The sequence below is a fragment of the Rhamphochromis longiceps genome, linkage group LG12, assembly GCF_057381845.1.
Source record: "Rhamphochromis longiceps isolate RC_006_pf linkage group LG12, R_longiceps_female_GT1.1, whole genome shotgun sequence".
Lineage (NCBI taxonomy): Eukaryota > Metazoa > Chordata > Actinopteri > Cichliformes > Cichlidae > Rhamphochromis > Rhamphochromis longiceps.
In genome coordinates this window covers 16,578,480-16,591,420 of record NC_140568.1, presented here as the reverse complement: position 1 = coordinate 16,591,420, position 12,941 = coordinate 16,578,480, and the positions used below count along the sequence as shown (strand labels likewise).

General features: G+C 41.4%; 1 protein-coding gene across 2 annotated transcripts; it reads left to right on the top strand.

Moving 5' to 3' along the window:
• Window positions 1-913: 913 nt before the first annotated feature.
• Window positions 914-7,569, top strand: LOC146657119 (lymphotoxin-alpha-like). Of its 2 annotated transcripts, XM_085424969.1 has the most exons (5): window positions 914-1,299; window positions 3,717-3,764; window positions 4,324-4,348; window positions 4,438-4,497; window positions 4,734-7,569. In XM_085424969.1, the coding sequence occupies exons 1-5, from the start codon at window positions 1,087-1,089 to the stop codon at window positions 5,141-5,143; spliced, it is 756 nt and encodes a 251-aa protein (XP_085281095.1). In that variant the 5' UTR covers window positions 914-1,086; the 3' UTR covers window positions 5,144-7,569. The 2 variants fall into 2 exon arrangements, with proteins under 2 accessions (XP_085281095.1, XP_085281096.1); XM_085424970.1 differs by lacking the exon at window positions 3,717-3,764 and having other exon boundaries at window positions 934-1,299; window positions 4,734-7,568.
• Window positions 7,570-12,941: the final 5,372 nt, after the last annotated feature.

Below are 12,941 nucleotides of genomic sequence, written 5' to 3'. Positions count from 1 at the left end.
CAAGCTGGAGGAGATGGCCAAGGAGAAGAGGGTCTAGGCTTCTCTGCTGAGGCAGCTGCCCCCATGAACCAGCCCTGCATAAGTGGGAAAAAATTAATGTCGCTTGCAAAGCAGCTCCCGTTTCCTTTTGGTTGTATAACCCAGCAGGCGACTGCCTTTAAACCCCCAGCAGAGGTTAAATCAACCTTATCAGATGTGACCTACTGATCGGAAGGTTGGTGGTTCGATCCCTGGCTCCTCCAGTCTGCATGCCAAGTATCTTTGGGCAAGATACTAACCCCAAGTTGCTCTCTGATGCATCCATCGGAGTGTGGATGTTGTTAGAAAAGCACTGTTTAGTGTCAGTGCTTGTGAGTTTGGGAGAATGTGGCATGTTGTATACAGCGCTTTGAGTACTCCGGGAGAGTAGAAAAGTGCTATATAAGAATCAGTCCATTTATCTGTAGTTATCGTTCAGCTTGTTTTACTGTAAAGGTTTTTTTCTTTTCTTTTTTTGCAGAAACTGATTCAATGCATTCATAACTATGTGTTTTATACTAGATGTTGTTTTTCCGCTCACAAGCTACACCATCCTCTAGTTCTTTGGAAAATGTGTAAACCTACTACAGCATACCACTAATTATTTATTTATTATGTCTAGACTACACGGACGTGATTACAGCTAGTCTGCAAATTACATCTGGACAAAGGGGCAGATAACAGCTAGCAGAGTGCTGACGTTCATTCGAAAACACTGTCAGTGTCCTCACAAGCAGCTGAAAAACAAAGTCTAGCCAATGGTCATTAATGGGACTGTCATTCACAGCGTGTTCAACAGGAGGTGAGTTTTTATGGTCGTGGTTTTATATTATAATCAATCCCTCTCCTAGCATTCGTGCTTTGGTTCCACTAAAAACCAAACTAGCCAACGTATTTCACGGTGTTAAGAAAAGCCAGCCCCAAAAAAGAGGAAGTTCGTGCTTGATACTCGATACCCGGTGAAACTCATTTAAAGCGAGACTTGCAACAACGTGGGCGACACCACGCTAATAAATGGAGATGGAGTATGGGAGCCAGCGGCTAATCCGGGAATAGCAAAGCAGAGGCATGGAGGAAGACAAATGGGGTTTTGAAGTAGGGGAGGAGGCAGTACTTCAAAGCCCGAACACCTCTCTTCAGTTACTGTCGCCGAACGAGACACGAAACAGGCGAATGGCTAAGCTTTTAGCCTTGGTGCTGGTTCTGGTGCTTGCAGGAGTTCTGCCTTTACTAATCACGATTTTACTCCGAAGTCAAAGGCATGCACCGCCGGGCAGCCAGGTAACATATACCCGACACACTCTTAAGATTTTCCGTTTAGAGCTGCTGCTGCTGAAATATTATTTTAACACTGCTTTAAAAAAATCAAAAAGAGAGGAGAATAGTTTAGCGCATATTAAACAATGTAATCTATTATAAACGCAGCAACTCATACGCCTTTAAATCCTCGGCTGATGCGTTCAAGATATGTTCTACTCTTTATGTTTCCAAGCCAGCCGGGTCAAAGTTTATTCCCTCATGCAATGTTTTGATAAACTTGGCTACAGCATTAGCCAAAGCGCGTTGGCGGCGTACTTTCCACGAAATTATTCGCACTTGTGAGTCGTGGGCACACTGAATCCAAGCACGCGCGGTAGCTCGACACACACGCACACGGCCAGCAAAACAGAGCGCACGTGCCCAAATGTTGTTACCGCGCAGCTGTAGTTTGGAGTGCTTAGTTACAGAAACGCAGTGTTGCCAACTTAGCGACTTTGTCGCTATATTTAGCGAGTTTTCAGACCCCTTAGCGACTGTTGGGAAGTTCGCTAAAAAAAAAAAAAAAGACGTGAAAGCGCGTATCGCTTTTACTCTCAACAAGCAGCGGGTGCTGTAACGCAGTCAGTTCTTCTTTTACTCTTATGCTGTTTTGTGGATCACAAGGTTTAAAGCTACTTATAAACACACACACAAAGTAACTCCACCAGAGTGCCTATTTCGGGTCACTTTCACCGGTCCAAGCCCGGGTAAAGGAGTAGGGTTGGAATTGTGACATTTAAAAAAAACAAAAAAAAAACAATAATTGCTAAAAGAAATTTAATTTGTAGTTCTAAATAAACTCTAAATGCATTTAGCACGTTTTTACTCACTTTATGTCTCTTCCACGATGTTATTTCTCTCTCCAACAACATAGGTTACAATTGGATTAGCATGACCAATTATGCAAAATTAGGCGATGGCGTCATTTAGCGACTTCTAGGACAGCCAATAGCGATTTTCCTTACTGAGGAGTTGGCAACACTGCAGAAACGTACTTGCTTAAAAATGCTGAAACCTTAAAAACGGCCTCTGTAAAAGAGCCCGAGGAAGAACCCAACCTATCATCTGTGTTAGTTTCGTTGCCTAGGAAAAGGTCCCACAGGACACTGCACTAACCGCTTTTTAGGCTACGTTCAAACTGCAGGCGAAAGCGCATCAAATCCGACTTTTTTGACTATGCGACCCATATCCGATCATGGTATGACAGTGTGAACAGCACAAATCCGATATTTTCAAATCCGACCTGGGTCGCTTTCGTATGTGGTACTGAATCCGACACACATCTGATGTTTTAGAAAGCGACTGCTGTTTGAATGGTTATGTCGCATTAAACCAGCTTTTTACGTCACTGACACAAGACAGACACCAATTATCAGCGTCGGAGAAGCGCCCGAGAAAACATGGTGAACGCTTCCTGGCCATCCAGTGAAACTGTTGGGAAGACAACGTTGGAGAAACGTGAACATTTTATTTGTACTGTATAATCTGCAGATTCTGACAGAAATCTGCAACTATCCTTTGAAGCGCCGCTCCTCTCTAAAACGGCAACAAGGATAATTATTAGGCCATATGAAAATAACAAAATAACTTTATAACTTAAAGCAAAATTGGGAAACGTAAAGTCAGAAACAAATCTTTATATCAAGGCCATCAGTCAAACACTACTGGGTCTAAACAGAGCGCGTTGTGTGTGACGACTTCTTTTGCGCATGCGTGGCGCTTTGAGGGTTCACACTAGAGCGCGTTTGCTGTCACATTTTATTTGTAGTGTGAACAAGCAGACAAAAAAAATCTGATTTGATAAAAAAATCGGAATTGAGCTTTAAGACCTGCAGTGTGAACGTAGCCTTAGAGGGATGAACTCCAAAATAAGGGATCTGTGATTCAGGAAATTATGGCCGGCGAGTTCATTTTATGACCACAGTGACCGGTGTTTTGCCACAAAGTGATTTCCGGTATTTGCTATAAAAAAAACTGATTGTGGGTATTTAAACTGTTATAAGTGACCTATTGGTATATACTCTGTCTAAAGAGCTTGGAAAGAAAAACGTCTGGACCTTCACAGACATATATACTCTGTCAAAAACATGTCAAACGCATTTCTCGTGAATTATATCAAGTCCTTTTCAGCCAGAAAGAACATTCTTATCACAAAGTGGAAGCCACAATCAGTTTTTGGCAAAGAGGATTTTGCATATCTTTTATTTATTTAAAATGAACAAAAAAGTAATTTCAAGAGAGATCTGGCCAAGAGGCGAACAGAACTTGAAACAAATATAACATCACAGTTCTAAAAGAATATTTTATGTGACTGAAAAGGACTAGATTGTTTACAGGTACAATAATGCAGCATCATAAAGATGCTGATAATGATACTTGGTCATTTTTTTTACATAAAGCCTTCCTGGATTGTTTTCACTGCTGTCTTTTTACCAATAAAGTGCTTGGTAAGTAAAGATATTATTTATTATTTAGAAAAATAATTGCTGAAATAGAACACAGAAACATCGGAAATCACTTTTTGTCAGATGATCGCTTTTTGGCACAATACTAAAAACTGTGTGGTCCTCAAACAAACGAGGTCATAATATTTCAGTAACTCTGAACCACAGAGTCAGTGAAGCGTCCAAAAACATTTAAAGACATTCATGTCAATGCTGTTTTTGAAACCTGCTTCCTGCAGTAAAACAGTTGTATAATGTATATTAAAAACAAACCCTCAGATTTGGAGAGTGTCTCTCTATCTTTTAGTCCCAAACCATTATTTAACCAGGAAGCGAAACTGTTGAAATTGATTGAATATTCCCTAAATGTTCTAACATAGCTCATTTACCAGGCACCTATAGTTTAAGTGTTCCTGTGGTTATTGTTTCTAATATACATAAACAGTGTTCTGCTATCACACTTTGGTGAAAATAGTGTAGGGTAGATTCATTGGCATCGAGTTACATCATATTTTTGGTCATTCTAATAAAGTATGCTAAGACTTTGTCTGTTTCCTTACAGCCAACCACGCCACCCGACCTGTCAGGTAAATGTTAATACTGTGTTAGCATGAAGTTAAAACAGAAACGCCATCACCACATTTCAAACAATCTCTTTTTTCAATCTGTGTTGTAGTCAACAAACTAGAAACTTCAAGACATCAAAACTTGGTTAATCCAGCTGCCATGCTAACAGGTAAAGTTAAAAATGATGTGTGTGTGTGTCTTTATCTTATGCTTATTTAAGTTTTTTTTTTCATTAACCACACTTTGTATGGAGCTTATCATAAAAAAAAGGTTCTGTGCCTAAATTATTTACACATGACTCTGCAAGAAGTCATTCACTTTTACTTAAGTTTGAAGCTAGCTATAAATTATAGACAAGTAGAAACATGAGTAACCTTAGTTTTTATTTATTTTTTTCTTCTTTAGCTCCTGTAGGGAATAACACGAATGGGCAGTACCTTCAATGGGCACATGACATCGGAAATGCTTACTGTCACGGCGGCTTCAGCTACTCCAATGGGGATCTTGTGGTGCCCAGAGATGGCTTGTACAGTGTCTACCTGCAGATCACTTATAGTGGTTTAGTGTGTCCTGTCCATAAAAAACTGATGAACAAGGTGTTGCATAGTTCAGAAGAATACAGAAATGATATGACTCTCCTCTCATCGATCCACACAATGAGCTGCAGCGAAGATGTCTGGAGTAAATCCCTCTATACAGCTGGCTTCTTTTTCCTGAAAGCGAAAGACAAACTACGTGTGATGTCATCACATCCAGATTATATTACCAAGGCAGAATACGAAGTGTTCTTTGGCGCTGTGCTTTTTCCTCACTGATATCTATATCACATATATCAAGATTGTTCGAATCCGATCTTGAGGATGGTTTTTAGCCTCTTCTCCAGGAAAATCAGTGTATTTTATGGTTTCCCCTTTACTCTTTTTGCTCATGAAACATATGCAGCTACCGATTGATTAACAGCAGTGAGAAGCTATTGAACAAGCTATGACAGTGGGTTAATTTCACCCTATGCAAGTTATAAGCTGCATTGTTTTTTACTCATTAACGACAGCTCACTTTACATACTGCCTCCTAAACTGTGGTTTCCTGGTATAAAATATATATGTCCTTGACAGCACATGACTCGTATAACTGCAAAACTCATCAATTATAGCCTTCTTCTTATTTTATATGTGTGGAATTAAAATATATGGGCGATTATGGCTCAAGAGTTGGGAGTTCGCCTTGTAATCGGAAGGTTGCCGGTTCGAGCCCTGGCTTGGACAGTCTCTGTCGTTGTGTCCTTGGGCAAGACACCCGTTGCCTACTGGTGGTGGTCAGAGGGCCCGGAGGCGCCAGTGTCCGGCAGCCTCGCCTCTGTCAGTGCGCCCCAGGGTGGCTCTGGCTACAATGTAGCTTGCCATCACCAGTGTGTGAATGTGTGTGTGAATGGGTAGATGACTGGTTGTGTAAAGCGCTTTGGGGTCCTTAGGGACTAGTAAAGCGCTATACATATACAGGCCATTTACCATTTTTATATATTTTGCCATTGTGATAATTGTTGGTGATGGTCCCTTTTAAAGTGTCTTGAAATATTTTCTCAAGTTCGGTTTAAATTTCTCAAAGTTGAGCAGTCTCAAGGTCTATAAAAGCAAAAGAGCCAAAGACATGACAAAGTGTGAACTTTATGTTGAAATAGAGACACTGCTCAGAAGTTTTCGGAAGACGGTGAATCATTAGCCCATAATTTCCAGCCACACATATACTGTTACCATCATGACTGTATTTATTTACGGTCACAACTAAGGACTTAAAAGTGAGTCAGTTCTCATAGATCTCTAGTTCAAAGTCCTACACTCTACAGCATTTAAACATTATGTTTACAGCATTTTACTGAAATAGTTTTGGTCTCTGTAGCTAATTCCTCTCTTAATTTTTCTATAACGCTCTCATTTAAATTGTATCGAGATTTAAAAGTTACACTGAAGGCCACTTTGCCTAAATTGGAGGCTGATACTTTAAGCTGTAAGGTTCCATCTCAGCTAACTAAAAACGAGATTATATTGGCTCAAAGGACGCCAGTGGAAAGTTAATTGGCCACGTGGTGAATGATGCAGGAAACAAAAAAAGAGTGGAAGCATTAGCTGAAATATGAATTTTTTGTACAGTTGTAGATACAGTTGTGCTGTGGTATTCTGATTAAATGCAGCACTGGTTGCTTAGTGTCCAGTCCTGTAGTCATTGTAACATGTTTGTAGTAGTCTAAACCTGTGATGCTCTCATCAGGTAATAAAGCTTTAAAGGGGTGATAAAAGCATCTCAGTGCCAGACAACTTTTATTGTGTTTTGATATGATTGTTTAAAAGATTTAGCACAGCAGTTTGTCGGTATGAACACTGTGCATCGTTGGTGCCAGTGTTTTAACGCTGACGGTGAGAGAATTTCTCAGACTCATATACTCACAGTTTATTGACGTGTAATAGGAAGCATGTGCAATCTTGGGAGGAACGCTTAAATCACTGCACTACCTGCAGGTGTGACTCGAAATGTTTGAGGGATGCTGGAAGACTCAGTTGTAGAGTTAGTGATGGATTACGTTGTATACCATAGTATTTATATGTGGTAGAATGTAACTATTGTTTGTTGTTTTTTCCACGGGATTCATTGTAAACTGATGAAAACATATATGTGGAACTTTTCACTTTATACTTTTAACCTACGAGTTGCTGCTGTGTGCTCATATACACTTATTTAACAAGCCTAGAAATGTGTGTTTGTATTTAATTATTTAATTCATTGCTTGCAGGGAATTCTATACTTGGTGGTATATAAATCAGCATTTGCTACAATGAAAGAAATTACGTAATTTGTAAACTTGTATTTTTGTGCGAGTTGTGGGAATAGTTTCTAAAATCAAAGTTTATGCCAAGACACGATTTCCCGTTTTTTGGTGATCATTACAGATTTGTTTCACTTTCTGACCTTATATGTAAGACATTTTCTCATATTTCAAATGTTTCATGTCCAAAATCAGAGGCTCAGTTTGTGGGAACCATTTGTCTCCACAAATAACGGTTCTGTGCCTGCATCTGTCAATGGGTGGAAAGTTTTAGTTTTCACTTTATCTTTTCTCCTGATGGATGGTTTCTTTGGTAAAAGGGAGTGTTTTTGTTGCATCCTCACATCTCTGTAAGATGACCTAATGTTATGTTATTAAAGCAGTTGTCCATAGTGTTTGCTTTCCCAGTTACAAGCAGAATATTTTTGTAAGACTGCTCCCTTGAGGCACTGTTCCTGGGGATTCCTGGCAAGACATATCCACTTAGTCATTGCAGTGAATCACAAGTGGAAACTTTTTCTGTTTTTGTGCTCCACTGAAGACAGAGCTTTCCTTCAACCAGGAACGTTTTCTAAAGATATTCAGGAATATCTTTACACACAGACAGTTTGGCAAGTGATTTACATCAGCACTCAATATTAAGGAAATGTTTGCATGAAAGGGGCTACATAGTCTGGAACAATGCTTGGTAGGTGGTACGTGGCAGAATCCACATGGATGATGTAAAAGAAAATGTTATTCAGGCCAGGTCACCTTCTTCCATTGCTCTGAGGTCCTGTTATGTTACTCACATGCCCACTATACCCTTTCAGTGAGGGACCGGGCTCAGCACAGGCACCCTGACTGGTCCTTGAATTAAAGCTCAAGGACCAGTGTTTTATAAAAACATCTTGGTAGAAGCAAAGCAAAAGTAAAAAAAGATAAATTCTAATTTTGTTCTCATCTGTGGGGAGAGAGAGGCAGGGCTGTGCAGAGAGGTTTAAAGGGGCGGGTGCTCAAAGTTAAAAAGGGGCACATTGAACCAGGCTGAATAACAACAACACACATTCACCAAGAATCTAATATGGGCAACAAGGCAAAGCAAACGTAGCCGATGTTCTACCTGATGGGTACAATGTTGCTGTTGAGGGGTTGCTGTGGATAGTGCTGGAGGGCAGGGCTGTGTTGATCTGAGACTGTAAACATTAAAAAGTCCACAGGAGAGATGGTAGCTGATTAAACAAGTGTCATGAGATAATAACAAAATGCAAAGATTGGTGACAGCGCTTGGAACCATAAGGCAACAAAAACTGTGAGAAATAATTTTTTTTATTATTATTAATCCTTTATTTATCCAGGTAAAAAATCTCATTGAGATTAAAAATCTCATTTCCAAGAGAGACCTGGCATCATAGCAACAAAAGTCACATACCACATAGGTATATAACATTTAAAACAAATACAATATCCCATACAAACATTTGTACAATTTAGGCTCTGCCTGTGAATCACTCTTTGCTTCTCTTCTTCCTTCCATCCCATCATTTCATATATCACTCTCCACTTGCTGTCTATCTGAGAACAAGGCACAACTTGCTATTGCAATAAACTATAATCTAATTATCCACACCTAACAACTCTTGCACTTAATCTATAATAAAATGATGACAGAAAAATGTTATAGCACTGCCTTTAGTAGCCTCACACAGCTCCTGCTGTTTCCTCCTCATGTCCTTACCAGGCATGTCTGGACAATGTTATATCATGAGTAATTTTTTTTTTTTTTAATTCCATCTAAATAAAACACACACATGCACGCGCACACACAGTGACATTTTAGACCTTCTTCAGAATACTGTATATACTATGGGCAGCACGGTGCTGATCCAGAATCCTTACATTATTATTTATTACTAGAGCTACAATAATAAAGCAATGAGGAGGGGGAAGTAATAAATATGAAATAATGTATTTATGATGATTCCATTTGTTTCACTATCCACTCTGTGCAGGGGCAAAGCTTATTACATTTTTAAACTGTAGAGATACAATAATTTTTCTGCTGTAAAATCCAAATTTTGTCTTATTTAAAATATAAATCTAATATAATCTGCTTCTTAATGTATGTTCTTTAAAATACAGCGTGTGTTTTTAATATATTATAATTATAATAATGCATAATTATGTGGACATGCATATTAGATCGTTTTTTAGTGAAATATAATCCCTCCAGAAAGGCAGGAAAAGCCCGGAAACTTGCTTTAAAACTAAATATGTTTCTAAATACTTTATAACTAAATATGTTCCCTAAAACGGTGACAGAGCTACAGACCCATGACAGCCTTACACAGGTAGCTAGCAGCTATGACCAGCACTACTTGAGCAGTTAATAAAAGGACAGGTAATGTTTGTCGCGCTGTTGCACACACAGCACGCTCGTTTGTTTCAGTTCGTCAGTTGCAACAAGACAGCTTACCAACGTGTACGTAATAAGCTAACACTCCTGTGTGCTACACACTACAGTGTACGCTGTACACCTACTTAGTGGTTTTGTTGCATCAGTCTGTGTCTCTGAGTTAACTTGTGTTTCTCCTACAGCTCCGGACCGCTAAAAATGCGCGTGCTCTTTGTGAGCTCGTTCCCGGCTCGTAACCAGCGCGTTCTGCCGTCAAGGGCGATCATTGGTTAAATGTGATCATGTGACTGATGCAAGCCAGATCCTTTTATTTAGCAAAACTGTGATTAATAGTTAAATATTATTGTTGAGGGGCACAGACAAGACTCCGCACGCACACACATTAAAAAATAATAATATATATATATATTTTTTAAAAAGTTGCCTCAACAAAAGGGCACCTTGGGCACCCATCAGGAAAGGGGCGGGTGCTCAAGCCCCTCTAGCCCCCCCCCCCCGCACGTGCCTGGAGAGAGGTTGGTGGTGAGAGGCATTTCCAGCACTGACGATGTGTTCCACCTCAGTGCTCTGTGTTAATAGAAATAATCCAGAAAAAAGGATTCCTTGATAGATCCCACATCATCTCCAAGTTGTAATCCACAGGGAAAACTTTGGAAGCTGCAATCCACTAGGAAAATGATGAAAGTCCAGATCCTTCTCAGAATTATAATTAAACACAGCAATGATGATAATGACGATGAGCAGAAATAGATTCAATCCAAGTCCAATCTGTAAGTTCACCATGGGCATCTCCCCTTGGCACCTCTGCTGGAATTTCAATTGGTGAACTCCTGAAATCCAATCCTTTTAACTGCTCAACTCGCAGGGTGCCAGAATGCCTCCAGGTATCCCAGTTCATACTTCAAGTGCCCACTCATCCCAACTCTCTAATATCTAGTAAACCAATCAGGTGTACATAAGATTCACTGATCTTTACCCCCAACTTATTATCCTCTCCTTCCTCGACCCTTCACCTTTTTTAACTAAGGCAGAGGTTATTGAATTTCATGTCTCCATTAAGATCAGATTTTATTAGCACATTCACTTTAGCATAATCACAATTAAACCAAATACATCTTCTTAGAACTTAGAACTTTTTTATTGTCATTGTGCAGTTGCTTGCACAGCGAAAAGGTGCAAAAGTACTGAAAACAACATACAAAGGAAAACAATATAAGTACGCTGTATAGACGGTGTATGAGTTACAGAAACATTGTGGGGGGGGGGGGGGGGTGTTACAGGGGCAATAATATAATAAATAAGGGTGGAAGGGATGACTGGTCGTTAAGGATGGGAATGGTAATTGCACATCTGCTAGAATATTGCACAGAGGCCAAAATATTGTACAGTAAATGGAAAGACCGAAACATTGCACAGGGGATGGCAGCAACAGAGTGAGCGACACCATGAAATCTGTTCACGCTCTTAATTTGCATTTATGATTCTGACAGCCCACAGGTAGAAGCTGTTCTTTAGTCTATTGGTTTTGCACCTGATTGATCTGAACATTTTTCCAGAGGGCAGGATGTTGAAAAGGTGGTGGTTAGGATGGAGATGGCTCCCTCTGGCTCTGGAGAGACATCTAGAGCTGGCAATGGAGTCCAGGGGGGGAGGATGAACAGCCTATCACCTTCTCTGCAGTTCTGATGACCCTCTGGAGCCTCTTCTTGTCAGCTGTTGCGCAACCAGTGTACACAGGGATGGCATGCACCAGCATACTCTCACACATTAGTAGGTCAGTCAGTAGCCTGTTCCATCTCAGAACCCTCAGGAAAGGAGGCACTGCTGTCTGAAGCCTACCGTACTAAATCATAAACTTTAAAAGTCATCACATTGTCTCGTGCCACTGAAGGAGCTGCTCAGTGCTGTCAGAGTCTCCTGCATGGTGGGAAATGTTGTCCAACAAGGATGACAGCTTAGCCACCTTTCTCCTGTCACTCGCTACCTCCACTGGATCCAGAGGGCATCCTAGAACAGAGGTGGCCCTCCGGGTCAACCTGTTCAGTCTCTTCCTGTCCCCAGCAGACCACACCATAAAAGATGGCTGAGGCCACCGCAGAGTCATACAAGGTCTTCCAAGTGGGTCCTTCACTCCAAAAGGCCTCATTGTCACACACACACACACACACACACACACACACACACACACACACACACACACACACACACACACACACACACACACACACACACACACAGAAGTCCAGGTGCTTAAGAACCTTCACAGACATTACTAACTAATAATGACATCTGATTCAATCAATCAATCAATCACAGCTTTATTCGTCACATGCAGGTTGCCCTGCAGTGAAATGGGACCCCCCCCCCCCCCCCCCCCCCCGACCTTACACATATAGCACAAACATTACATGGGGATACAGGTCGGAGATTGGTAGAATCAGAGAAAAACATTGAAATGTACACTACAGTGGGGAAAGTGCAAGAGGAAAAAAGAGACCCCTACTCATGCTGTGCTTCCATGGTAGGACAGCATGAGAACAGGAAACAAAAAAACTCCTTTGCACAAAAAGCACATAAATGTCCACAGCACAACATTGTGAAGACATGACAAGCCGCGGGGGGTGAGGAGTAATCCGAAGCGAACACAGCAGCCGCCCTGCACAGCGCTACCATTCCAGCGCGGCACACAGCCCGCCGCGTTCCCCCGCAGGAAACAAGCATCGAAGGCGTTGGAAGGGGAGGGGGGATGAGTGAGTGCCTATCAGTGTAAGTGTGTGTGTGTGCGTGTCCATAGTTCAGCTGAGACAGTGTCCTTCGGCCTATCAGGCTAAGTAAACAGTCCTCCAGCCAATCCAGGTGTCCTTGCATGGGATGGGAAGAATAGCCGTAACACAGTCGTTATCAGGGAGTGATTGTTCGGCTCCAGCCTTGGGCCTGCAGCTGGCGCGTTATGGGGGTCCGCAATGTTCATGTTGATTTTGTTAATTTCCATGCGAGCAGCCCAGGAGAATTTTCAGGCCTCTCGATCTCCCGTTGGAGAGTCGCGAGCCTCCCCATGATGGTATCAAACTTCTGTTCCATGGTGTTGTCATTCTTTTGATTCTGAGACCTCACAACTGCAGTGATCCGGTCCGCGATGTTTTCCAACTGTCGCTCAAGGGTCTCATTTTGAGCAGGCCTCTCTCTGATGTTTCCCCTCATACGCTCAATGGTGTTGTTTTGAGCCTTCACAGCAGCTGCAAGCGTCTCCAAGGTGTTGACCATATTACGTTCGTTGTGAGCGGTCGCGCCTCGTTCCATTTCGATTCCAGCGGGCAGCCTTGGGGGGGGTTTGAACAGCCGGTTCCGCTCTCTTATTTCTCCGATAAACCAGGGCTAAGCCAACTCCGATCAACATGAA

What these genes read in the sequence shown, in the direction of transcription:
- LOC146657119 (XM_085424969.1), top strand. Translation starts at nt 1,087, where the DNA reads ATGGAGGAAGACAAATGGGGTTTTGAAGTAGGGGAGGAGGCAGTACTT. An exon ending in ATGCACCGCCGGGCAGCCAG is followed by an intron (nt 1,300 to 3,716) that starts GTAACATATACC and finishes TTTTACATAAAG; the next exon opens with CCTTCCTGGATTGTTTTCAC. An exon ending in TCCAGCTGCCATGCTAACAG is followed by an intron (nt 4,498 to 4,733) that starts GTAAAGTTAAAA and finishes TTTCTTCTTTAG; the next exon opens with CTCCTGTAGGGAATAACACG.